The 25,283-nt window shown below is 44.4% G+C and overlaps 2 protein-coding genes across 9 annotated transcripts; one reads left to right on the forward strand and one right to left on the reverse strand.

Moving 5' to 3' along the window:
- Nucleotides 1-118: 118 nt before the first annotated feature.
- On the reverse strand, nt 119-11,207 carry thumpd2 (THUMP domain containing 2). 3 transcript variants are annotated; one of them, XM_078104311.1, is made up of 12 exons: nt 11,073-11,197; nt 5,488-5,667; nt 4,482-4,620; nt 3,938-4,216; nt 3,747-3,853; nt 3,049-3,126; nt 2,834-2,886; nt 2,590-2,677; nt 2,164-2,235; nt 1,971-2,085; nt 1,600-1,720; nt 119-1,392 (listed from the first exon to the last, which is right to left on the reverse strand). In XM_078104311.1, exons 2-12 carry the CDS (start codon nt 5,596-5,598, stop codon nt 1,050-1,052), a joined length of 1,506 nt encoding a protein of 501 aa, XP_077960437.1. In that variant the 5' UTR covers nt 5,599-5,667; nt 11,073-11,197; the 3' UTR covers nt 119-1,049. The 3 variants fall into 3 exon arrangements, with proteins under 3 accessions (XP_077960437.1, XP_077960435.1, XP_040035418.2); XM_078104309.1 differs by having other exon boundaries at nt 3,747-4,216; nt 11,073-11,207; XM_040179484.2 differs by lacking the exon at nt 11,073-11,197 and having other exon boundaries at nt 5,488-7,313.
- Nucleotides 11,208-11,975: 768 nt separating this feature from the next.
- LOC120821084 (protein NLRC3) lies at nt 11,976-24,123 on the forward strand. Of its 6 annotated transcripts, XM_078104280.1 has the most exons (12): nt 12,051-12,192; nt 13,729-13,902; nt 15,297-15,422; nt 15,503-15,640; nt 16,490-16,597; nt 17,452-17,559; nt 18,389-18,435; nt 18,588-20,391; nt 20,733-20,906; nt 21,228-21,401; nt 21,750-21,796; nt 21,941-24,123. In XM_078104280.1, the coding sequence occupies exons 3-12, from the start codon at nt 15,334-15,336 to the stop codon at nt 22,480-22,482; spliced, it is 3,231 nt and encodes a 1,076-aa protein (XP_077960406.1). In that variant the 5' UTR covers nt 12,051-12,192; nt 13,729-13,902; nt 15,297-15,333; the 3' UTR covers nt 22,483-24,123. The 6 variants fall into 6 exon arrangements, with proteins under 6 accessions (XP_077960405.1, XP_077960406.1, XP_077960409.1 ...); XM_078104279.1 differs by lacking the exon at nt 13,729-13,902 and having other exon boundaries at nt 11,976-12,192; XM_078104283.1 differs by lacking the exon at nt 13,729-13,902 and having other exon boundaries at nt 12,054-12,192; nt 15,300-15,422.
- The last annotated feature ends 1,160 nt before the right edge of the window (nt 24,124-25,283 follow it).

Raw genomic sequence — 25,283 nt, forward strand, 5'->3', positions numbered from 1 at the left:
ACTGCGCGCTGAGCATGCGCAGTGGATGATCCCCATCATCCGGGGATGGACTTCATGAATTAAGATCGTTTTTCTTTTGATGCAGAAATGTGGAGACAAAAATACAGGACGCCTCGGATTAAAAATCACTTCAATTTATTTTTGATTGACGTAAAAAATAAAATAGATTAGATACGTTGCGCATATCTGTGAATCTTACTGATAAACTTCAGCTGGATTGGATCAACACACTGACTGTTGTTGTTTTCTAATCTGCAACGGCAGCAAAAACACAGGAAGTTCACATTTAACGGGGAAAGGAATAAAACCACTGAGCCCTGCGTTGCCTCGTCTGGTCCGCAGTGTAAAACGGGGCTAAGCAGGGAAACGGAGGGGTAAACGGGCAACATCGTGATGGGGTCCGTGTTACAGAGCAAAAGTCCCCTGACAGGATGAGGAGGGATGTTCCATAGCTACGGTCAACAAAAAGAGCCAAACAAGCATGATTTGATGCATAGAAGAGCCATCCGTGTGCCAGGAGCCTCTGCAACAGGTCTAAAAGAGACGGTCGCCATGGTGACTGTTCCTTCTTTAATGAGTGAAGGTATTCACTGGCCTGGTGACGTTCTCTCAAACAAACATTTCTTATTATAAACACACTGTCTGGATTACAGCACCAAGAGTCTCTATAAGTGAACCTACATATTTGCATGTTCGTTATCTGTTTGTTTGTTTTCTGGTCTTTTGGGGGAATTGGTTGACAACACAAAGAACAGAATAACTACATAGGAATAATCCACCAGTCCGGGTTCTTTCAAATGCAGTTAGGATGGTATCAAGGAATAGGAAGATGAATGGGTGAATTATTCAACCCAGAGGACCCCAAAGAGACACGAAGACAACTAAGAGAGACTCTGAAAAGAAGCAAAACAACCAGAGACACACAATGTAGGTTCTTTACAGTGACAAACCTCCAGCAGAGAAAGTACCGGCTGGAAAAGCTGGAATTGAATCACATCAACAGTCGACTAATCCGTCTGAAACAAGAGTTTCAGACGGATTAGTCTACGTCAAGAGTCCGTCTTGACGTATTTATGGATGAGTCCATCTATCGCCCCCAAGCTGACCCTCAGAGTCTCCTGGTGCTCCATGGAGCAGCGAGGGGGGGACGGACCGTATTGAAGCCCTGAGGCCGTTTCCTGGGTGGGTGGGGGTTTGACCCCCCCCGGGATTGGGACGGTCTGTTGCTGTGTGGAGGACGCAGGAGGAGTCGGGCGGCGTTGTTTCCCAGTTGGAGGCTCCGGCTCCTGTTTGCATGTCGGTCCGGCGTCTTTCTGCGGCAGGAGTTTTTTTAGGAGACACGATAGCTGAGGAGTCAGAAGGAGAACCAAGGTTCCACCGACACGGAGGACTCTAGAAACACAAACATTCAGTAAGGACCTTACACTTATTGCTTTTTTCTTTACAGAGAAGTGAAGAAAAGTCATATGATTTCTATTGATAAATATTAAATAATCAGTTCTACTTAAAAATAACACGACACAAATACAGAATTATGGTCTATTATCTGCACAGGAACACACACACACACTCTCTCTTAAAGAAACAACGGACACAAACCTCTCCATCTCCGCCAGGATGAGTGGCAGGTTGGCAGCCATGTTGGTTTTGGTGCTAAACTTCCTGCCAAACGGGAGGTCGCAGACGACAGCGTCTACACTGCTGCTGGGCAGAGGCAGCACTACACACACACACACACACACACACACACACACACACACACACACACACACACAGAGGTAGTTTAATACACAAGAATCGTCAACCTTAAGCCGTTAATGACACCGGTATGAACAGCGCGACACGCTTCTTGTGCGTTTTAAATGTAGACACTTCTCTGACACATCTGTACGTTTGGTAAACTCACAGCTGGAGATATTTTGTAGAGAGAAACACAAATGTTTTTACAGCAAACGTTGCTCGTCTCTTACTCATGGAAGAAGCTTTCAGCAGCTGTATCCTGTGTGGCAGCTCTGCCAATGCTACGTTCTCATTGGCCCGCTGCAGCTGTCCGTCATCGTTGTCCACGCCCAGGAAGCACACAGCCTGGAACACACAAGGGTTCAACCACAGAGAACCACGATCCCGTTCTTGTCAATCCTCAAGCCAGCACGTGGTCCCGACCTCGTGCTCCTGTGCCGCTTCGATCAGGACGGTCCCCACTCCGCACATCGGGTCCAGCACCCGGGAACCCGGCTGGGAGACGGGAGACACACACAGAGACTCAGAGACCCAGGAACCGGACCCGCTCCAAAGTCCTGTAACAGTTGAACCCCCAGTTGAGCTTAAAGTGATTCCTGGGTCACATTTCAAAAGAGAGTTTAAAGTTTGGGTTGAATCTAATCCAAGCTCAGAGGGAAGACTAAACAAAGGCTTTAAAATGCAATCTTTCTAAATTATGCTGAGAACATATTAAAGCCTTGTGTGCATATGCTTAGTATAACATATTATTATGTATGTATTACGTATGCAGAAGTCATGCATGTACAAACCGTGAATGAGGAATAGCTGTGTGTGTGTGTGTGTGTGTGTGTGTGTGTGCGCGCGCACCTGTATCTGAGCCAGGGAGGCTAAAGCCCAGGCGACGGTGGACCTCAGTCCCGTGGTCTTCATGTAGCTCCGGGTAGCGAGAGGCAACCTGGAGGAGGCACAGACATGAGCAGTGTTCATTATATACATTAACACATATAAATAATAATAAAACCAGCATATATATATATATATACATATATATATATATATATATGAGATATGCTGGTTTTATTGGACATTAACTGGAGAGAAGGTGTTTCACCTGGTTAAAGGAAACCCCAGCAGGAAGTGGTCATCACTCAGAGACACATTCACCTGAAGAAAACAAACAAACAAACCAACGATGATTTCTAAAGACATCAATACACAAAGTTCACACAAAGTGTGAGTCATTTATGTATTTGTCTTTCTTCATATAGTTCAGTGTTGCTGGTATCTTCATCCTCTCTCCGTGTTCAACAGTAACAGACGGTTCACCTCCAGCTGTGGATTCTTCAGATCGGCCTTCCAGCCCAGAACTCTGCTCAGACCTCCTCCGATCACTCTGCTCACCTCCTGAGGGACACAATATGCAGACACACACTATGAGGCACACACAGACACAATATGCAGACACACACTATGCAGACCTACACTATGAGACACACACACACAGACACACACTACGCATTCTTTGGGGGGGTCGTGTCCCCAATCCGTCCCCCCAATATACAGCAGGAAATATGTCAAATATATGTTCTTTTATGAACGCTGTCAATGGATCGGCCGCTCCTTATGTCTTATTTATTTTCAATATATTTCCGTTTGTTAAGAAAAACCTAAGTGTGTGAATCCCTCCTAATTGTAAACTTTGTGTGATTTCGTTTGAAACCAACTTGCGTCGTCGTCGTCATGGTTACCTGTCACTTTCTCGTCAGTCAGTTGAGAGCAAAGAGAGTAACGTTAGTTAACTTGTGGGAGAGGAGGAAGAGTAATGGAGGATTTGAGGTTAGCTAGAAAGAAAACGGGACCAGCAGCGCACGCGTCTTCAGACAGTAAGTAAGTTGATATCGAGCTAAATGTGTAAGCAAATAAAACCAGTAGCCTCGTAAGAGCAGAACATTGAGACACAATATGCAAACTCACTCATTTCAGTTTTATGACTTTACCCCCGACGTGCATCTTACGGCCGGTACCTGTGTGCTGAAGTATCGGGTCAGAGATCCGGTGCACTTGCAGCTGACCCTAAAAGTGGGCGAGGCCGGAGCAGACGGCTCTGGTTCGGTCCGGCTGGGTTGCGGTCCTGAGGAGGCAGAGAGGCAAAAAAAAACTAGATGAGAAAGGTAAATAATCCACCATAAAAACCATAAAGAATTCATTTGAATACCGTGATCCTCTTTCGCGTCGTCCGTCTTCCTCTCAGGGTTTGTCTGCTTCTCTTCTTCTTCGTCTTCATCCCTCTTTCTCTTCAGCCTCCGGGCTTCGCCTCCACCGGTTCCCCCGCTCGACTCCTCTTCTCTGCCTCCCCCCTGCTCCTCCTCCTTCCCGTGGCCGGTCGCCCTCCTGGCCGACAGCTCCCCCTGCAGGCGGCTCCACGTCCCTGCAGCACCGGCCCACTGGGCGACGTCACCCAGCACTTTGGACTGAAGCACAGAGGCAGCTCCAGCTTCGAACATCAGAGAGGAAAAACAAAAGCCAGAAGACAAATGTTAATCAGCCACCCAATTCCAGTCATTTTGATTATTTTTTTTATCATCATGATGCCTTTTTTTATTGTCATTTGAGACGGTAAAAGCCGGCTGGGATTTCCTATCAAGTGCACCGATTTGATGAATTAAATAAAAAAGAATACCAATTAATACACATGAGACCTAAAAGACATGTAGTGTAATGACTGCTTTGTGGGACATGTGTCTGTGTCTTTGGTGTACCTGGGCCTGCGTGTGCAGACAGACGCACAGGTGAGTCTCTTCTCAGCAGGAGGAAGAGTCTCTCTGCAGCCTTCAGCTCACTGACTCGGTTGATGGCGACTGAGGAGCTGAACAACACTTTACCTGCCAGCTGACACACCTGGAGATGGACAGTCAAAACATGCATCAGGTTCCACCTCCACTCACATGATTAAAATATGTACTTAAATTCAACACCAGTCTAATTCCCCGTAACAAATCCCACACATTCAGTGAGTGCTGCTTTAAATAAGACTGTCTTATAAAGAAGATAAATTAGTATATGTAAATATCCATATATATAATATACACATATTTGATTTATGATAAATATATACATACATATATTCACACACTTATAAATATTAATATTGGTAATTATTAGTAATGATTATTAATAGCTAATATATTTTTGGTTTAAACTTTTAATAAAATCAAACACCTAACTATAGTTCCTCTTAACAGCAGTGAAGTACGAGTACAGAGTAGCAGAACAGGAAAATATTCAGATAGCGTACAAGTACCTCGACATTTTAACCGTTAGATGAGTAAAAGTATTTTGCTGCTTTCCTCGTTCAACTTAATTACAGATTAATTACGTCTGTCAACTTTGACCCCACAGCTATCGCTATCTCCTGAAGCTAACCCTAGCCCCTAAAGTTAACGCTAGCTCCTGAAGCTAACCCTAGCCCCTAAAGTTAACGCTAGCTCCTGAAGCTAACGCTAGCCCCTGAAGTTAACGCTAGCTCCTGAAGCTAACGCAAGTTAACGCTAGCTCCTGAAGCTAACGCTAGTCCCTGAAGCTAACGCTAGTCCCTAAATCTAACGCGTGCCCTCAAAGCTAACGATAACTCCTGAAGCTACCGCTAGCTCCTGAAGCTAACGCCAGTCCCTAAAGCTAACGCTAGCGCATAAAGCTAACGCTAGCTCATGAAGCTAACGTTTAACGAGCCCTCGGTGCGGTTCTTCAAACTGATAAAACACTCACGTCTTCAGCAGCCAGCTTCTTCTTCACCTCCGCGATCAAGAACCGCTGCATCCCGTTACCGGCGGTGCAGTAGTAGCGAACTAAACTCCCGGTACTTTCCGGTTCGCTCATGATGCTTTACAACCAAGTTGTGGTACTGGTCCTGGCCAGCAGAGGCCTCTCTAACGCACATCTTGTTTTCTGCAATAATCCAAAGGAAAAATAAAAGAAATGTGTATGAAGGGAACAGTGGAATAATATTTAGAAACAAATATCTGTTTAATTAGTATGTTTTGTATTTGTCAAGTCAAGTCATTTTATTTTGTATAGCCCAGAATCGCAAATTACAAATTTGCCTCAGAGGGCTTTACAGTCTGTACACATACGACATCCTCTGCCCCGAAACCCACCATCGGCACAGGAAAAACTCCCCAAAAAATGAAAAAACCCTTACAAGAGGGAAAAAAAGGGAAGAAACCTTAGGGAGAACGTCAGAGGAGGGATCCCACTCCCGGGATGGACAGACTACAATGGATGCCATGTGTACAGAATGAACAATGTATAATACATGCAATTCCTATGACAGAAATGATTCAAGTAATTGTGAGTAGTAAGCCAGGCGCACAGCAGGACCACTGCAGAGGCAACCACCATCAGATAGAACCACCATCCACAGAATCCTGTGGGGAGGGAGAGCACAGAGATTTTAGGAGAGGGTAATGTCGGTTTATGAGTAAAGTAATATTATTAATATCTAAAATAATGATGATGATGATGATGATGATGGCAGCAGCAGGCGTCAGCATGGCCACGGTAGGTGTCAGGACCAGGGTCCCGAAGGAACCACGATCTATGGACCTGATAGGGGCGAAAGCACAAAAAAAACTCCCGGAAAGAAGCTGAATTAGTCATGTGCATTAATAAAACTTGAATTATGGTAGAACGAGAGCGTGAGAGAGGAGCTCGGTGTGTCCTAAGAATTCCCCCGGCATTCTAAGCCTATAGCAGCTTAACTAAGGGCTGTTCCGGACTAACCTGAGCCAGCCCTAACTATAGGCAGAATCAAAGAGGAACGTTTTAAGTTTTACTTTAAAAGAGCTGACCGAATCTGCCCCCCGGACTGAAAGTGGAACCTGGTTCCACAAAAGAGGAGCTTGATAACTGAAGGCTCTGGCCCCCAGCCTACTTTTTAAAACCATAGGAACAACAAGTAACCCAGCATCTATGGAGCGCAGTTGCCTTGTAGGGCAATACGGTGTTACAAGCTCTTGAAGATACAACGGTGCCTCACCAGCAAGTGCCTTGTAGGTGAGGAGAAGTACCTTAAAATCTATTCTTGATTTAACAGGGAGCCAGTGCAGAGAAGTTAATACAGGAGTGATATGATCCCTTTTCTTAGTTCTTGTTAATACACGTGCTGCAGCATTCTGAATCAGCTGGAGAGGCTTAAGAGATTTATAAGAGCAGCCTGATAACAAAGAATTACAGTAGTCCAGTCTGGAAGTGACAAACGCATGAACTAATTTTTCTGCATCACTTTGAGACAGGAAGTTCCTGATTTTTGATATGTTACGTAGATGGAAATAGGCAGTCCTTGAAGTCTTCTTTATATGCGAGTTGAAGGTCATATCCTGGTCGAAGAGAACTCCCAGATTCCTGACGGTGCTGCTGGGTACCAGAGCAATTCCATCCATAAAAACTGTATCACGCGACAGCTGGCTTCGAAGGCGCTCTGGGCCTATCAGGATAACTTCCGTTTTTTCTGAGTTTAGCATCAGGAAGTTGCCAGTCATCCAAGTTTTGATGTCTCCAAGACATTCTTGGAGTCTAACTAACTGGTCCGTCTCTTCTGGCTTGATCGACAGATACAGTTGAGTATTGTCTGCATAACAATGGAAGTTTATGCGGTGTTTCCTGATAAGATCGCCCAAAGGAAGCATATAGAGGGTAAATAAAATCGGTCCAAGTACAGAACCTTGTGGGACTCCGTGACCAACATTGGTGGTCTTTGAGGATTCACCGTTTACAAGCACAAACTGGGATCGGTCCGATAGGTAGGATTTAAACCAGCTGAGTGCAGTTCCTTTGATACCAATTAAATGTTCTAGTCTCTGCAACAGGATACAATGGTCTATGGTATCAAATGCGGCACTGAGGTCCAGCAAGACAAGAAAAGAGATGAGTCCTTGGTCCGATGCAAGTAGAAGATCATTCGTAATTTTCACCAGTGCGGTTTCTGTACTGTGATGCACTCGGAATCCTGACTGGAAATCCTCGAACAAAGCATTGTTTTGTAGAAAGTCACATAATTGATTTGCGACGGATTTCTCAAGGATCTTAGAGAGGAAGGGAAGATTAGAGATAGGTCTGTAGTTAGCCAACACCTCTGGAGCAAGAGTAGGTTTCTTAAGAAGAGGTTTAATTACAGCTACCTTGAAGGACTGTGGTACATGTCCTGTCAACAAAGACAGATTCATAATATCTAATAAGGATGTGCTAACTAAAGGAAAAACTTCCTTAAGCAGTTTGGTCGGAATCGGATCCAAGAGACAAGTAGAAGATTTAGACTTTGAAAATAAAGAAGTCAGTTGATCAAGGTTGATGGAAGAGAAGGCATCCAAACAGGCATCAGGGCCCACTGCTGCATCCAAGGAGGACAGGTCGGCACTGGTTGAAGGCAGGAGACCATCAATTTTCTCTTTGATAGTCAGAATCTTATCATTGAAGAAGTTCATGAAGTCGTTACTAGTGAGGTCCAAAGGAATACACGGCTCGACAGAGCTGTGACTCTCTGTCAGTCGGGCTACAGTGCTGAAGAGAAACCTGGAGTTGTTTTTATTTTTTTCTATTAATGATGAGTAATAAGATGCTCTTGCGTTACGGAGAGCCTTCTTATACGTTTTAAGGCTGTCTTGCCAAACTAGCCTAGATCCTTCTGATTTGGTGGAACGCCATAATCGTTCAAGCTTCCGCACAGTTTGCTTTAGGTTCCGTGTTTGAGGGTTATACCACGGTGCAGACTTCCTTCTTGTTGCTATTCTTCTTTCCAGAGGAGCAATAGCGTCCAGCGCCACTCTCAAAGAGCCTGTAGCAGTATCGACAAAATTATCGATCTGAGACGGACTGAGGTTTTCACAGGAGTCTTCTTGTATCTTGAGGCAGGGCACTGAACTTAGAGCAGAAGGAATGGCTTCTTTAAATAAGGCTACAGCGGTATCCGATAAGCGTCGACTGTAGAAACCTTTGGCAGGAGGAGGTGGTTCTGATAGTAGAAATTCAAAGGTTATCAGACAATGGTCCGACAGGAGAGGGTTCTGTGGAAAAATTGTTAAATGTTCAATCTCAATCCCATACACAAGAACCAAGTCGAGAGTGTGGTTAAAACAGTGAGTTGGTTTATTTACACACTGACAGAAACCAATTGAATCTAACAATGAAAGAAATGCAGTACTAAGGCTGTCGTTGTCGACATCCACATGAATGTTAAAGTCACCCACAATAATTACCTTGTCCGTTTTAAGGACCAAACTCGTTAAGAACTGTGAAAATTCAGAAAGAAATTCTGAATAAGGACCTGGGGCCCTGTACACTATTACAAAGAGAACCGGCTGGATTATTTTCCAGGTCGGTTGCGAAAGACTGAAAACCAGGCTTTCAAATGAGTTACAATCCACCTTAGGTTTAAAGTTTATTAAAAGGCAGGAGTCATAAATAGCTGCCACTCCCCCCCCTCGGCCTGTGCCTCGGGGAATATGAGTATTAACATGACTCGGAGGAGTCGCTTCATTTAAACAGAAATATTCCCCATTCAACAACCACGTTTCAGTAAGACAAAATACATCAACATGGTGATCTGATATTAGTTCATTTACCAAAACAGCTTTAGATGACAGAGATCTAATATTCAAAAGACCCCCTTTAATTCTCCTATTTTGTTGCACTATTGCATTATTAGTTTTAACTTTAATTAAGTTATTTACTACAACTCCTCGGTTGTTTACCTTTAACTTAGATAAGTGTGTCCGTGGGGCAGACAAGGTCTCTATAGGGTTCATTATGCTGAGTGACTGCTCAGATCGAAGCGCAGAGAAGTGTGTAAGACTGCGACTCTGCTCCCTGGTCTGAACTCTGGGTCATGGATTAAGTCCACTAAGAAACTGGGTCAGGTTCTTAGAAAGAAGTTCAGCTCCGTCCAAAGTGGGATGGATGCCGTCCCTCCTAATCAGACCAGGCTCTCCCCAAAACGTCTTCCAGTGATCAACGAAGCCCACATTATTTACTGGGCACCACCTCGACAACCAGCGGCGGAATGACGACATGCGGCTATACATGTCGTCACTTGTCAAGTTTGGGAGGGGGCCAGAGAAAACTACGGTGTCCGACATTGTTTTAGCGTATGTACACACCGATTCCACATTAACTTTAGTGACCTCCGAGCAACGTAATCGGGAGTCATTACCGCCGACATGTATTACAATCTTACTGTATTTACGTTTATCCTTAGCCAGCAGTTTAAGATAAGACTCAATGTCGCCCGCTCTGGCTCCCGGTATACATGTAACTATGGTCCCTGGTTTCGCTAACTTCACGTTCCTCAGAATGGAGCTACCTATCACCAGAGTTGGCTTCTCAGCGGGTGTGTCGCCGAGTGGGGAGAAGCGGTTTGAAACGTGAAGTGGTTGGTGGTTAACCGTGTGCTTCGACTTAGACTTATGCTTACTCCGAACAGTCACCCAGCCTCCCGGCCGCTCGGGGGTTGCCGGGGGACGGCTAGCAGGAGCGAACGCTACGTCTATGTGGCCCGCACCGGCTACGGGGGTGGGCGGGGTAACTACAGCGGCTAACGACTGAGCTTCCATGGTGCGGAGCCGTGCTTCTAGCTCACTAAGCCTCGCCTCCAATTTATCAAATATACTACACTTCTTACATGTACCGTTATCGGTAAGGGAGGCAGAGGAATAGCTAAACATGTGACACACCGAGCAAGAAAGAGCAGGAGAGGCAGGGAGGGAAGACATCACCAGGTTAGCTGCTAAGCTAATGCTAACGCTAATAGAAGTAACGTTGCCGCTAAACAACGTCCAAGCAACTATTCGATGGAGCGAAAATTTGCTAGACGGTGAGGCGCCTCACGTAGATAAGAATTCACCGTTGTGATGAAAAATATCACGCTACATTCAACTCAGTATAGCTAGAGCTGTGAAAAGTTCGATGACATCAAACACGCTGGTAACAGGAAGTGACGCAACACGCTTACCGTAAGCCGAAGAGATTTGTGATTATTGTATAATGATGATATTATGTCCTAACTCTGATGGTCTTGTTGTTGGTGTTTTGTTGTAAAGCCTCCTCGTGTTCTACACTTGGTTTCCTGGTGTCTCCACCTGTTAGAGGAGTTAGTGGACTCGGTTGTTGTTGTTTGTAGACTGGTATGAGATGAAGGGGGTGCAGTTTGTGTTCTACATTCAGTCGAATTTTACTGTACCAAGCAGGCTTCTTTACTGGCTGTTTCTACCCACAATCCTTTGCACAGCAGATATATGAGCCGGAGGGTTCAAGGTGCCATGTGATGAGGAAGCAAGAATCCTTCGTGTAACAACATGTACCTTGTTATTTGTCACGCAGCTTCAGACGGCTACGCGGGGAAGTTGTCCCGTCCCAACAAGTTCACCCAGATGGTGTGAAGAATAAAAACACTCTCAGGTCCGACTCGGTTGCCTTAGTGAATGGTTCTACTGAGGTTACAAAAGTTTCTGCTTCATCACGTGTCGAGAGCCTTTGACCTTGTGAACAGACTCACACACTCTCACAGCTTGGAAGGTCCTGGGTTCGACTCCACGCAGAGGCCTTGCTGTGTGAGTCTGCAGGTTCTCCCGTGTCTGTGTGGGTTGAAAACAAGCAAACCGGTTTCTTTACTGGCTGTTTCTACCCACAATCCTTTGCACAGCAGATATATGAGCCGGAGGGTTCGAGCTGCTTTGTGATGAGGAAGTAGAATCATGCGTGTAGCAACATGTACTTTGTTGTTTGTGACGCAGCTTCACACTGATACGGGGAAGTTGTTCCGCCCCAACAGGTTCAAGAAGAATAAAAACATTCTCAGCTCAGACTCTTTTGTCTTAGTGGATGTTTTTATTCAATATAAACTCTTCACTACATTTGTTACAAAGGTTTCTGCTTCATCACGTACTAGTCTACATGTAGAAGAAGACCAGGAGACAAAGAGGGGCGTGCACGGGTCCTCTGAACCATCTGGTCCAACAACAGCATCCAGTCTCATAGCAATAATAATAATAATAATACATTTTATATATAACACACTCTTCATCAAAAGATCTCAGAGTGCCACAGAGCCAGCAAAACAAAGTTAAAGATAGTAAAAACAGGAACAACTTAACACAGATGCTGGTTTTGATCCTTGTTTGAGCAGTGAGGAGGATTCTGTTCTGTTCTTGAATTTACCCTCAGGGATCAATAAAGTACTTCTATTCTATTCTATGTGCACGAGGACATTTTACCCAGTAAAAACAGCTCAGACTCAGTCGACCAGTCAGCCTGCATACTTTGCTGGTGACGTGAGGACACACCCTCTGTGATGAAGAACAACAAGCTCTAACAAGCTGCGTCACCTGGAAGCTGAAGTGAAGCACGGAGCTCCTTTTCTACACGGACCTGCTGAGGACAGAAGAGAGCTGCTCACTGAGGAACTTCATGTCTACAAGATCAGTAAGTGGAGCTGTGATTGGATGAATGATCATCGATGGTCGTGGACGTGTGATTGTTTAAAGCTGGGAAACAAGATGGCGCCTGTGTGAGCAGGCAGAGAGGAGCTGCTGTTGGTCTGAATGATGAAGAAGAGGAGCTCAGTCTGATCTGGGGTCTGTGAGGACTGTTACTGATGAGGAGGGGAAGGTAGCAGACGGAGGGGCACTAGGACCCAGCAGGGACCACAGAGCCCACCTGGGCCTTTGTTCCTGAAACACACCTGAGAGACTCTGTTTGTCTCACCTGCTGCTTCAGTCCTTTAAGTCCACGAAGCTTCATGTTCATTTATTCAGCTGCTTTAAACACATTTAGTCACTTTGTTGTGACTGTGTTTGTTTTCTTCAGTCTTCAGTTTTTCTCTCATTGATCAGCAGCTTGTAGTCGACCTTTTACTAACTGATCACATGGTGAAGTGAACCGTCCATCAGGAGAGAGCTTTCCCGTGTTTCCATGGTAACCAGTGTGTCACCTTACTGGTCTGTTTCACTGACTTCTGGACTCTGAAGGACATCAAGAGGAGAAACAGCACAGCGCCATCTGCTGGAAGACGAGTGATCATGTTCACCTGGTAAAACACGACATTTACAGGATGAGCGTTTATAATGACGTCTCTTGTTAACAGGGTTTAAAGAAGGAAAAGGACGTTCGTCTTTCTCCAGAACAATTTTTCGGTCAGACGTGACACGAAGCATCGCAGAGCGTAAACGTATGAATATAATCACTTATTCATCTCCAATTGGGGAAAGAATTGCCGTATTATGAGGCCTATTTGGGTGGCTGGCTTGTGACCTGCGTCAACGTATTTGAAAGCACGTTATTAATTGCACAGGAAACGTTTAGACCTTTCTGAGAAACAAGAAGCTTTGGATGGACAGCAGCACGTTGACATGCTTTAAACTTCAGTCCAACAGTCTCGTTACCAACAACAGCCCCGTGGACACGTCCTGATGCAGACATGCACACATGGACAAGTACCACAGTGAAATCAGGTTCTCACTGACGCATCAAAGCATTTAGGAAACACGGTGGGAGTTGCGTTGCGTTTGTTGTTCCAGAATGTGACATTAAAACAGGTCATCAGTGTACACAGGCAATAATGTCAGCAGCACAGCGGGGAGAGGACACAAGACCACGGAGGACAACATTAGCTTCCTCAGTCAGTTTACAGCCGTCCAGGAAGTAGAACAGACACCCCGATGTTGTATTCGTATTCATGTGAGTTTGGATCAAAGAGGATGAAATGGGAAGAGAGAAAAGGACGGTGGTTTTAGTGCAGAGTGTAAATGAGAGGAAACAGGAACATGGACACGCTGGTCTGAACAGCTGATTAGAACAAAACGTAAACAGCAACATGTGACTATTGTGAGCAACAGGAAACAATAGAACATGTGATTCTGCAACGTCACAAACATGAGCAGAAAGACGCGGATGAAGACCTCTGAAGACGAACATTAGTGAACATTATGCAAAATAACTATTTTATCTTTTCATGTAAAGTACTAACTAGACCTCGCGATCCACACTCCTGACCAGCTGGTGGCGGTAACGCGCCAATTATTGACTATTCACCGCCGATAACGTTAGAAGAAGAAGAAGAAGAAGAAGATGACGACGAGTCGTCAGAAAGTCACCAGAGTTTCACTTTAACATCTTTAAAGTGTTCAGAGAGCTGTGAGTAAGTCCCGTGATACACGGCGTGTACTTTAGTGTGTGTTTGTGTGTTAACGGGCCGTGAACCGTTTCAAAGTGTTTTTTTTACCGTCTAATGGAGAAACACGGAAGTACCTCGTTTGTTTGTTTCGCTCGTTTAAAATCAAAAACCAGTAAACGGAAATCGTTGTTTTCCCGGTTTTATTGTTCGAAGCCGAAAACGAGCCGTTTAAACTTTGGTAAATGACTTTTTGTTTTTGCCGATTGAAGCGCAGCAGCTAAACCGAAACTGCGCACTTCAGATACCACTGACACGGTGTGTGTGTGTGTGTGTGTGTGTGTGTGTGTGTGTGTGTGTGTGTGTGTCGGTGGGGCGCGGCACCGTCACTGTAACACGGAAGCGACGCCATTTTAGAGCAAAGTACAGAAGTGGTCGGTCCCTCGTTCTGCCGTTTTAGTCAAAATTAAATAAATGAATAAATACGTAAATACATGAAATATGCATTTCAAATAAATAAATGAGGCAATAAATACAAATATTAAATACATTTAATTATTTCATGGTACATTTATTTCATGAAGCCACTTTTCATTTCCAAAGTCTTTTATTTCATAATGCCGTTTTTCATTTCACGTTCTTATATGCAAATCAGGGGGCGTGTCTACATCTAACATTCAGAACAGACCACAGAGCCGTGTGCAAAAGAAGGCTGGCTGAGGGACGTCAACTGAGTGTTGACATGATGGAAGACGTCGGTGGGCCCCGAGCTAGCATGCTAGCATTAGCAGATCAAATCGATCAACATGGGTTTTCTGCAGTCTTAAATCAAGACTAGACAGCGAACCCCCAACTAAGCCCATGAACAGAACTTTTGATTATCAGTAGGGAAACCAGTAGGTCTAGAAACCAGTAGCGAAAGCCATCGATAAAGTGATTTGCACTTATAGTTCGCTGTAGACTGGGGCTGTCAACAAATATTCTATATTTGAATATATATTCAAATAGGTTTTTTTAACATCAAATGTTTAAAAAAAATTAAAAAAACCAGCTTTGCGGCTGGACGTGCGTCTGACTACTGACTAACTTGCATGAATAAAATAGACCGGCTACAACAGCTTTATGCACTGGTTTGATTATTTGCCGTTCGGAGCGTTCGATGTCGGTACTGTACAACTTTAATTCATTTTATTGTCTCAATCACTGGAGAGAGACCGACCGACTGCTGTAGTACTTATTGCCGTTCCGTATTCGCAGTGTACTGATATTTCTGATTTCTGGTAGAGCCACACACATTATTACACAAACACTCACAATAAAGGGGATTGAAATCACGTTTGCCTCAGTTTTAGTGTTGAGGTGGATGAGCTCTGTGTGTTTGTCCTGATGAAGATAAAGAACACGTGAGCTCTCCCAGCAGGTTGGTGTGAAGGTCTGAAGGTGTGGACTCTGCTATGAATCAGGGTGAGGACCCAGAGGACGGCGTCCGTCCCTCTGAACCTCCTCTGTGTGGAGAACATGACAGCCAGACCAAAGCTCAGAGGTGAGAGGACCATCTCCAACTGTCCTCCAGTCTCCTCCATGTCCCAACGTCTTTGACGCTGGTTCTACATGTTTAACCAGGAGCCATGAGCAACCAGGACCTGATCCTGATCCTGAACCTGGATCTGGACCTGAACCCAGCTGTGTGTCCATGAAGAGTCATCAGTCTAATGATGAGCCGATCAACTTCAAAGATGGACGGCGTTCTCATGACCCACGGTAAGGCTAATGAAACCGATGAACTGTTCTGATGCTCAGTTATGAATGAAAGAAATGGTCGTTCAATGTTTAAAGTGTTGTTTCCATGACGATCCATCATGACAGAACTCATTATCTTTATCTAACTGGTCTGTTTGTGTTTAAGTGTGAATCATTAACTGTAAACATCCTCACATGTAAACACAATGTGAGCTAGTTCCTCCACATCAGGATATTCCTGAGCCTGACTGACCATGTGATTAGAATAAACTGTGGACCAGCTGACGTGGTCCCTGGACTCCATGCAGAGGTTTAGAGTAGTTTCATAGGACTTTGTACCAAATGCAGATGTTGCCCTCCTCTCAGTGAACAACAGCCGACACCTTAAATACATATAAACGTAAACCGTTTTAATGGTGGTGGTGTCTGTGCAACGTCAGTCCCCGTCAGCCGTTCTTCTTCTTTCCCACGGAAGCGCATGTACGATGCACAGACACCCCCCTAGTGGTGAGATGGTGACACCTGCTGGTCATCTTTGACCCTACACAACTAAACATTACAGCAAAGTTGGCCGAACGAAAACAATGGTCACGAAGCAACTTAAAAATCCATCTACATTACACAGAGGTCTGGAGACGTTGTTTTTATGGCCCTCAGTAAGAACTAAAAACAGATGAAACTGATGACTGTCACTCAACTAATAAACTGTCCGTCCACCATCAACATCCTCAGCATCTGGTTTTTAGCTTTGCGGCTGTTGTTTTGACAGAAGCCAATATCTTTAATGTTGTATTGGTGTTGATGGTACAAACACCATGTGAGCTGATGCTTCGTGATTAAATGATGATCTAAACTCAGTGTTTCTTTCAGTTCACATCAGCAGAGAGGATCTGGACCCAGCTGTGTGTCCATGAAGAGTTATCAGTCTAATGATGAGCCGATCAACTTCAAAGATGGACGCCCTTCTCATGACCCACGGTAAGGCTAATGAAACCGATGAACTGTTCTGATGCTCAGTTATGAATGAAAGAAATGGTCGTTCAATGTTTAAAGTGTTGTTTCCATGACGATCCATCATGACAGAACTCATTATCTTTATCTAACTGGTCTGTTTGTGTTTAAGTGTGAATCATTAACTGTAAACATCCTCACATGTAAACACAATGTGAGCTAGTTCCTCCACATCAGGATATTCCTGAGCCTGACTGACCATGTGATTAGAATAAACTCTGTGGACCAGCTGACGTGGTCCCTGGACTCCATGCAGAGGTTTAGAGTAGTTTCATAGGACTTTGTACCAAATGCAGATGTTGCCCTCCTCTCAGTGAACAACAGCCGACACCTTAAATACATATAAACGTAAACCGTTTTAATGGTGGTGGTGTCTGTGCAACGTCAGTCTCCGTCAGCCGTTCTTCTTCTTCTTTCCCACGGAAGCGCATGTACGATGCACAGACACCCCCCTAGTGGTGAGATGGTGACACCTGCTGGTCATCTTTGACCCTACACAACTAAACATTACAGCAAAGTTGGCCGAACGAAAACAATGGTCACGAAGCAACTTAAAAATCCATCTACATTACACAGAGGTCTGGAGACGTTGTTTTTATGGCCCTCAGTAAGAACTAAAAACAGATGAAACTGATGACTGTCACTGAACTAATAAACTGTCCGTCCACCATCAACATCCTCAGCATCTGGTTTTTAGCTTTGCGGCTGTTGTTTTGACAGAAGCCAATATCTTTAATGTTGTATTGGTGTTGATGGTACAAACACCATGTGAGCTGATGCTTCGTGATTAAATGATGATCTAAACTCAGTGTTTCTTTCAGTTCACATCAGCAGAGAGGATCTGGACCCAGCTGTGTGTCCATGAAGAGTTATCAGTCTAATGATGAGCCGATCAACTTCAAAGATGGACGCCCTTCTCATGACCCACGGTAAGGCTAATGAAACCGATGAACTGTTCTGATCCTCAGTTATGAATGAAAGAAATGGTCGTTCAATGTTTAAAGTGTTGTTTCCATGACGATCCATCATGACAGAACTCATTATCTTTATCTAACTGGTCTGTTTGTGTTTAAGTGTGAATCATTAACTGTAAACATCCTCACATGTAAACACAATGTGAGCTAGTTCCTCCACATCAGGATATTCCTGAGCCTGACTGACCATGTGATTAGAATAAACTCTGTGGACCAGCTGACGTGGTCCCTGGACTCCATGCAGAGGTTTAGAGTAGTTTCATAGGACTTTGTACCAAATGCAGATGTTGCCCTCCTCTCAGTGAACAACAGCCGACACCTTAAATACATATAAACGTAAACCGTTTTAATGGTGGTGGTGTCTGTGCAACGTCAGTCTCCGTCAGCCGTTCTTCTTCTTCTTTCCCACGGAAGCGCATGTACGATGCACAGACACCCCCCTAGTGGTGAGATGGTGACACCTGCTGGTCATCTTTGACCCTACACAACTAAACATTACAGCAAAGTTGGCCGAACGAAAACAATGGTCACGAAGCAACTTAAAAATCCATCTACATTACACAGAGGTCTGGAGACGTTGTTTTTATGGCCCTCAGTAAGAACTAAAAACTGATGAAACTGATAACTGTCACTCAACTATTAAACTGCGTGTCCGTTATCGACATATTCAGAATCTGGTTTTCATGGTGATCAATCATGACAGAAGCAAATATCTTTAACTAATGTTGTATTGGTTTTGATGGTACAAACACCATGTGAGCTGATGGTTCATGTTCCTCCACAGAGAGGACCAGGAGAGCTCAGAGGAGCTGGCTGAGCGTCTGCAGAGCAGTAAGAGGATTTCTCTACAGACTTACCATGCTGATGAATGAGACCTTCACTAATGTCTCAAGAGACGGACAGAATATATTCATAGTCATTCTCTGAGGAAAGGACATGTTGAAATCTATTATTTGACTCATTGATCTTCTTTCTTCATTCAGGACTTCTTGTTGCAGTTTGTCAGCGTGAACTCAAATCCCACCTGAAGAAGAAGTTCCAGCGTGTGTTTGAGGGCATCGCTAAAGCAGGAAACCCAACCCTTCTGAATGAGATCTACACAGAGCTCTACATCACAGAGGGAGGGACTGCAGAGGTCAATCAAGAACATGAGGTCAGACAGATTGAAACAGCATCCTGGAGACCAGCCAGACCAGAAACAACCATCAGACTAGAAGACCTCCTCAAAGCCTCAGCTGGAGGAGAGGAACCAATCAGAACCGTGATGACTAAGGGAGTGGCTGGCATTGGGAAAACAGTCTTAACACAGAAGTTCACTCTGGACTGGGCTGAAGACAAAGACCACCAGGACATACAGTTCACATTTCTATTCACCTTCAGAGAGCTGAATGTGCTGAGAGAGAAGAAGTTCAGCTTGGTGGGACTTGTTCATCACTTCTTCAGTGAAACCAGAGCAGCAGGAATCTGCAGGTTTGAAGAGTTCCAGGTCGTGTTCATCTTTGACGGTCTGGATGAGTGTCGACTTCCTCTGGACTTCCACAACAACGAGATCCTGACTGATGTCACAGAGATCTCCTCAGTGGATGTGCTCCTCACAAACCTCATCAGGGGGAAGCTGCTTCCGTCTGCTCGCCTTTGGATCACCACACGACCTGCAGCAGCCAATCAGATCCCTTCTGAGTGTGTCGGCATGGTGACAGAGGTCAGAGGGTTCACTGACCCCCAGAAGGAGAAGTACTTCAGGAAGCGGTTCAGATATGAGGAGCAGGCCAGCAGGATCATCTCTCACATCCAGACCTCACGAAGCCTCCACATCATGTGCCACATCCCAGTCTTCTGCTGGATCACTGCTACAGTTGTGGAGGAGGTGTTGAAGACCAGAGAGGGAGGAGAGCTGCCCAAGAGCCTGACTGAGATGTACATCCACTTCCTGGTGGTTCAGTCCAAAGTGAAGAAGGTCAAGTACGACGGAGGAGCTGAGACGGATCCACACTGGAGTCCAGAGAGCAGGAAGATGATCGAGTCTCTGGGAAAACTGGCCTTTGATCAGCTGCAGAAAGGCAACCTGATCTTCTATGAATCCGACCTGACAGAGTGTGGCATCGATATCAGAGCAGCCTCAGTGTACTCAGGAGTGTTCACTCAGATCTTCAGAGAGGAGAGAGGACTGTACCAGGACAAGGTCTTCTGCTTCGTCCATCTGAGTGTTCAGGAGTTTCTGGCTGCTCTTCATGTCCATCTGACCTTCTTCAGCTCTGGTGTCAATCTGCTGTCAGAAGAACAAACAACCTCCCGACGGTCTGTAGTCTTTGGAGACAAACCTGAACCAAAGCGTCTCTACCAGAGTGCTGTGGACGAGGCCTTACAGAGTCCTAATGGACACCTGGACTTGTTCCTCCGCTTCCTCCTGGGTCTTTCCCTGGAGACCAATCAGACTCTCCTGCGAGGTCTGCTGACACAGACAGGAAGTCGCTCACAGACCAGTCAGAGAACAGTCCAGTACATCAAGGAGAAGATCAGTGAGAATGTGTCTCCAGAGAAAAGCATCAATCTGTTCCACTGTCTGAATGAACTGAATGATGGTTCTCTAGTGGAGAAGATCCAACAGTCCCTTAGTTCAGGACGTCTCTCCACGGATAAACTGTCTCCTGCTCAGTGGTCAGCTCTGGTCTTCATCTTACTGTCATCAGGAGAAGATCTGGAGGTGTTTGACCTGAAGAAATACTCTGCTTCAGAGGAGGCTCTTCTGAGGCTGCTGCCGGTGGTCAAAGCCTCCAACAAAGTTCTGTAAGTACAGAGAGTCAGATTCATACATCAGAACGTAAACATGCTGCAGTCTTTTCTACTTATTGGTCATATTTCATTTATGGATGTTTCATTTCTCATTTACACTTTATTTGTTTGTTGATTTGTTTGTGCTTTATCTTCATTTTAAACAAGGAAGAGGACAGAGAAGCCTCACTTGTATTTAACTCTAAACAACATAAAGATATATCCTGATTTCTTTAAAACAATTATACTGAACACGTTTTCTTGGTTTCTTCTCTTACGGATTTTATTTGAGTTCAAACTCCTCATCAAAGACGATTTAATTTGAACACAGATGTTGTTTCTTCTTGTCTCATCAGACTGAGCGGCTGTAACCTCTCAGAGAGAAGCTGTGACGTTCTGTCCTCAGTCCTCAGCTCTCAGTCCTCCAGTCTGAGAGATCTGGATCTGAGTAACAACAACCTGCAGGATTCAGGAGTGAAGCTCTTGTCTGCTGGACTAGAGAGTCCACACTGTGACCTGGAGACTCTCAGGTCAGGATTCAATCAATGTCTTTGTTTACATCGTAAGATTATTTCTGCTTGCATGATTTACATCAAACATCTTCAAATATCTGCATAAACATGTTGTAGAGTTTATTTATTAATGATACAAATATAAATATTGGAGTTCAGTCATCATTATCAGATGTTGATGTAGATTATTGGGTGTTTGTGTGTTTGAGTGGAAACCAGTCAGTAACCATGTTAATGTGACCCCTCAGTAGGAGACAATATCTCCGTCCTGCAGTGACCTTCTAGTCCTCACGGCTCCCTCAGATCATGTGACGTGTGTGTTGTGTTGTGTGTCTGCAGGCTGTCAGGCTGTCTGATCACAGAGGAAGGCTGTTCTTCTCTGGCCTCGGCTCTGAGCTCCACCCCCTCCCATCTGAGAGAGCTGGACCTGAGCTACAATCATCCAGGAGACTCAGGAGTCACGCTGCTGTCTGCTGCACTGGAGGATCCACACTGGAGACTGGAGACTCTCAGGTATGAAGAGGCTGCAGCCACAGACCATCAGTCTGTAGAGGAGCTGGAAACCTTTCCTCTGTCAGCCTGGTTAATGAGACCCTGACACACCGAGCTGACCTCAAACTATATAATTATATATATGTAATTATATACTGTCAAAAAGAACAACAGCGAGCGCGTAGAAAACACCTGCGAGTGCGAGATTAACCTCGCAAGGTCACTCGAATTTCGAGTGATTTGTCGCCCTTCTTTACTCCTCGTCACACTGCAATCAAACGCTGGCCAGTTGACGACGTCGATGACTTATTGTGGTTTCAAAGTAGTGATGTAATGTCCATGCTGCTCTGACCCCCCTCCTCCTTTCAGGGTGGAGCCTGATGGAGTCCGATGGTTGACACCAGGTCTGAGGAAGTGTAAGTGTGCTTTGATTCATGAAGATTCAACCATCTTCACACTGTGACATCACTCATTCACCTCTGTGATGTCATCATCAACGTGTCAGTAGATGAACACATGATTAATAACTGCAGCTGTATTGTGTCTTGTTCTCTCATCAGATTCCTGTGAACTCACAATTGACACAAACACAGTACACAAACACCTCAAACTGTCTGACAACAACAGGAAGGTGACACATGTGGGGGAGGATCAGTCGTATCCTGATCATTCAGACAGATTTGACATCAGGGCTCAGCTGCTGTGTAGAACTGGTCTGACTGGTCGCTGTTACTGGGAGGTCGAGTGGAGAGGAAACGTTGATGTATCAGTGAGTTACGGAGGAATCATGAGGAAAGGAGGCAGTGGAGACTGTTGGTTTGGAAGAAGTGATCAGTCCTGGAGTCTGAGATGCCGTCATGAAGGTTACTCTGTCCATCACAATGAGACAGAAACCTACACCACCCCCTCCTCCTCCTCCTCCTCCTCCTCCTCTGGTAGAGTAGCAGTGTATGTGGACTGTCCTGCTGGCTCTCTGTCCTTCTACAGAGTCTCCTCTGACACACTGATCCACCTCCACACCTTCAGCACCACATTCACTGAACCTCTTTATCCCGGGTTCTGGTTCCGTTCTGGTTCCTCAGTGTCTCTTTGTTCTCTGTAGGAGGGAGAGTCTCCTCCTGCTGGAGAACCTTCCTCTCTGCTCACCATGAGATTCAGTCCGTAAATGATGTCGCACAGGTTCGTGTAGATGCAGGTGAGGGGTACCTGAGCTGGTCTGGACTCTGGGGGTCCACAGCTCTCTGGGACTTGTGGTGTTGCAGATGGAGGTGTGATTTAATGTTGCTGTGCTCGTTTCCTCTGTGGAGGAATCAATAGATCATCATTTGGTCCTAATTAGGGTTTAATCTTAATCTTTGTGTAACAATGTTCAAAAAGATAAAAAAGGTCTCATGTCTCCTCCAATATAAGCCAAATGCATCTGTATGATAAATTGTCATTTGTGTGTTCTTCATTTGCATTCATGCTGATTATTTCAAGGATTGTTTGTAATGATCAAAATAAGAACATCTAATTGTTATTGAGATGATTTTAACTTGTATCATTTTAATGTCCCTATTTTATCCTTATAAATAAGAGTAACCCTTGTAAAGGAATACAATCAGCATATTACGGTGTACAGATGACACGTGTATTTTTACCTATCTGTTTAACCCGCTATTATAAGAGGTATAAAGTCATTCTTATTGACACACCAACATATGTGCAGGTGTTTTTTGTTTTTACTCAACATATATCTTTACCTTGTATAGACCGGTGTGTGTCTTTCTCAATCATGTCCAATCAACTGAATTTAGCACAGGTGTCCATCAAGTTGTAGAAACATCTGAAGGATGATCAGTGGAAACAGGAAGCACCTGAGCTACATTTTCAGTGTCATACTTATGTACATGTTATGTTTTTGTTCTTTATTTTTAACAGATTTGCAAAAAACAGTTTTCACTTTGTCCTTATGGGTTGTTGTGTGTAGAATGATGAGGAACATAATGAATTGAATCCATTTTGGAATAAGGCTGTAACATAACAATGTGGTGGAGCGCTGTACTGAAAGGTGACAGCAGTTGTGTGAAAGAAGAGAAGCCGTGAGGTGGACACTTGGTGACTTGTGTCCTCAGAGGCTTTGAAGGGGACTTTTCCCCTCTGTGCTTCTTTGGGGACATTCCTGAATCTGTAGACTCTCTGGGACTATAAAAAGGACAACGAGAGTTATGGAAATGTGTTTGAGTGACAGGAGTCAGAGAAGCTGTAGACTGACATCTGACTCGGACAATCTGTACGATTCCTTCTTCCATTATTTAGCTGAGAAACCAAATTGGAAAATGGGCCACTGGCTGAAATGTATTCATTTATTCAAGATCTGAGACCCAAAAAACTTTGTGTATTCTACTGATGTATTGTAATCTAGATGGTCTACTCAAACACGCATGGAGAGTTTATATTGTTTAGAGGAACAAAACGCTTCTCTGTCAAGGAATACGATTTGACACCCGAAACAATCTGCAGCATCTTGCAGGTTCTTCTGGATCTCAAGTCTGGCCTTGGTTTGCTGCAGTTTGGTCAGAGTCAGTTGTTCCTCTGCCAGAACGAGCAAACAGGACGTGCAACAAGGGACGCGATAGTTAGACACTATTTCTGATTCGGATTTGTTTTGGATTTCAAAAATCAGTGATTGCCATTCTTTGCATTTTATTGGTTATTCTGTAATCATTGCATGCATCACTAATAAATATTCTAAAAACACAAATATTTTCGATTGTGATGAATATATATATATATACAGAATAAAATGTATTGTTTTTGGTCAATTTTGACAGCTGTTTGGGGGATTATTTTATGAGGCCAAACTCTTACTTTGCTGTAGGCCGATACTGAAAGGCTGCATACGTTAAAGTCTACCTAATCACTGCAGCCTGACGGATGAACAAATAAAATTAAAACCTTATGAATAAATAGGATATCTTGTAAGATACTGCATGATCCAAATATAGTATTGTTTGATACAATGTTAAAGTTTTCATTACATTTTGGGCATGAAATCCACGCTGAATCCACCCTTCTGATGGGATCAGTTTAATCCAGATTTATTGGATCAAAGTGATCCAAATCCTACAAAAAAGTTCTGAAAAACCCAAACTAAAGGTTTGATCCGGATCTAAACCAACATTGGGTTACGTGATCTAATCCGATTATGTAATCAGTTTTTTCTTTTGAAAAATCCATTTTCAAGATTTGATCCAATCCGTTATCCAAAATCCTAGTGGATTACTTTTGAAAAACCGGGCCCTTATCCTGGATGGATTTAGCTTGGACTGGTTGAGTTAAATCCATGGTGATTTATTCTGTGCAGCTAGCATGCTAACGGCCAGGCTAACGTTAATCCTGGAGTCTCGTGTGTTAAATCAGCTGCCGCTCTGATCCCAAACAAACGTGTTTAACAGTTGTTCCGTTGTCTTCTGGTGGGCGAAACTGACGTGCGCAGTGAGGAGGACAACAACGAACATAACATATTTTCATAAGCCGAACCTGTAAATAAAGGCACTATTTGTTGTACTGTCAGAAGTGTGTCTTTGGCTCACATCTTTATTTCCTTCCCTGCACAGAAGAATGTGTCACATCAAAGAGGATTTCCACATATTCCGTATACATTGTGTTTATGTGCTGGAGAATGTAGCATGTATGAAGAGGTTTCTGCAGGTGGGGCAGTCAGTATCTGTCCCACCCTGAATCCCCCCATCACATCACTGCCTTGGTTTAAAACAAGGACCAACTCCACAGCTGGGGTGAAGCCCGGTGCTGGTGCCCCCCCCCCCCCCACACACTTACTGCTAAAATCTGTTAAGATAAAATATGTGAGCAGGAATCTTGTAAGTCATTTCTCACCTTCAGCAACAGCAGAAATTGCCT

The sequence above is a fragment of the Gasterosteus aculeatus genome, chromosome 6 (assembly GCF_964276395.1).
Source record: "Gasterosteus aculeatus chromosome 6, fGasAcu3.hap1.1, whole genome shotgun sequence".
Taxonomy (NCBI): Eukaryota; Metazoa; Chordata; class Actinopteri; order Perciformes; family Gasterosteidae; genus Gasterosteus; species Gasterosteus aculeatus.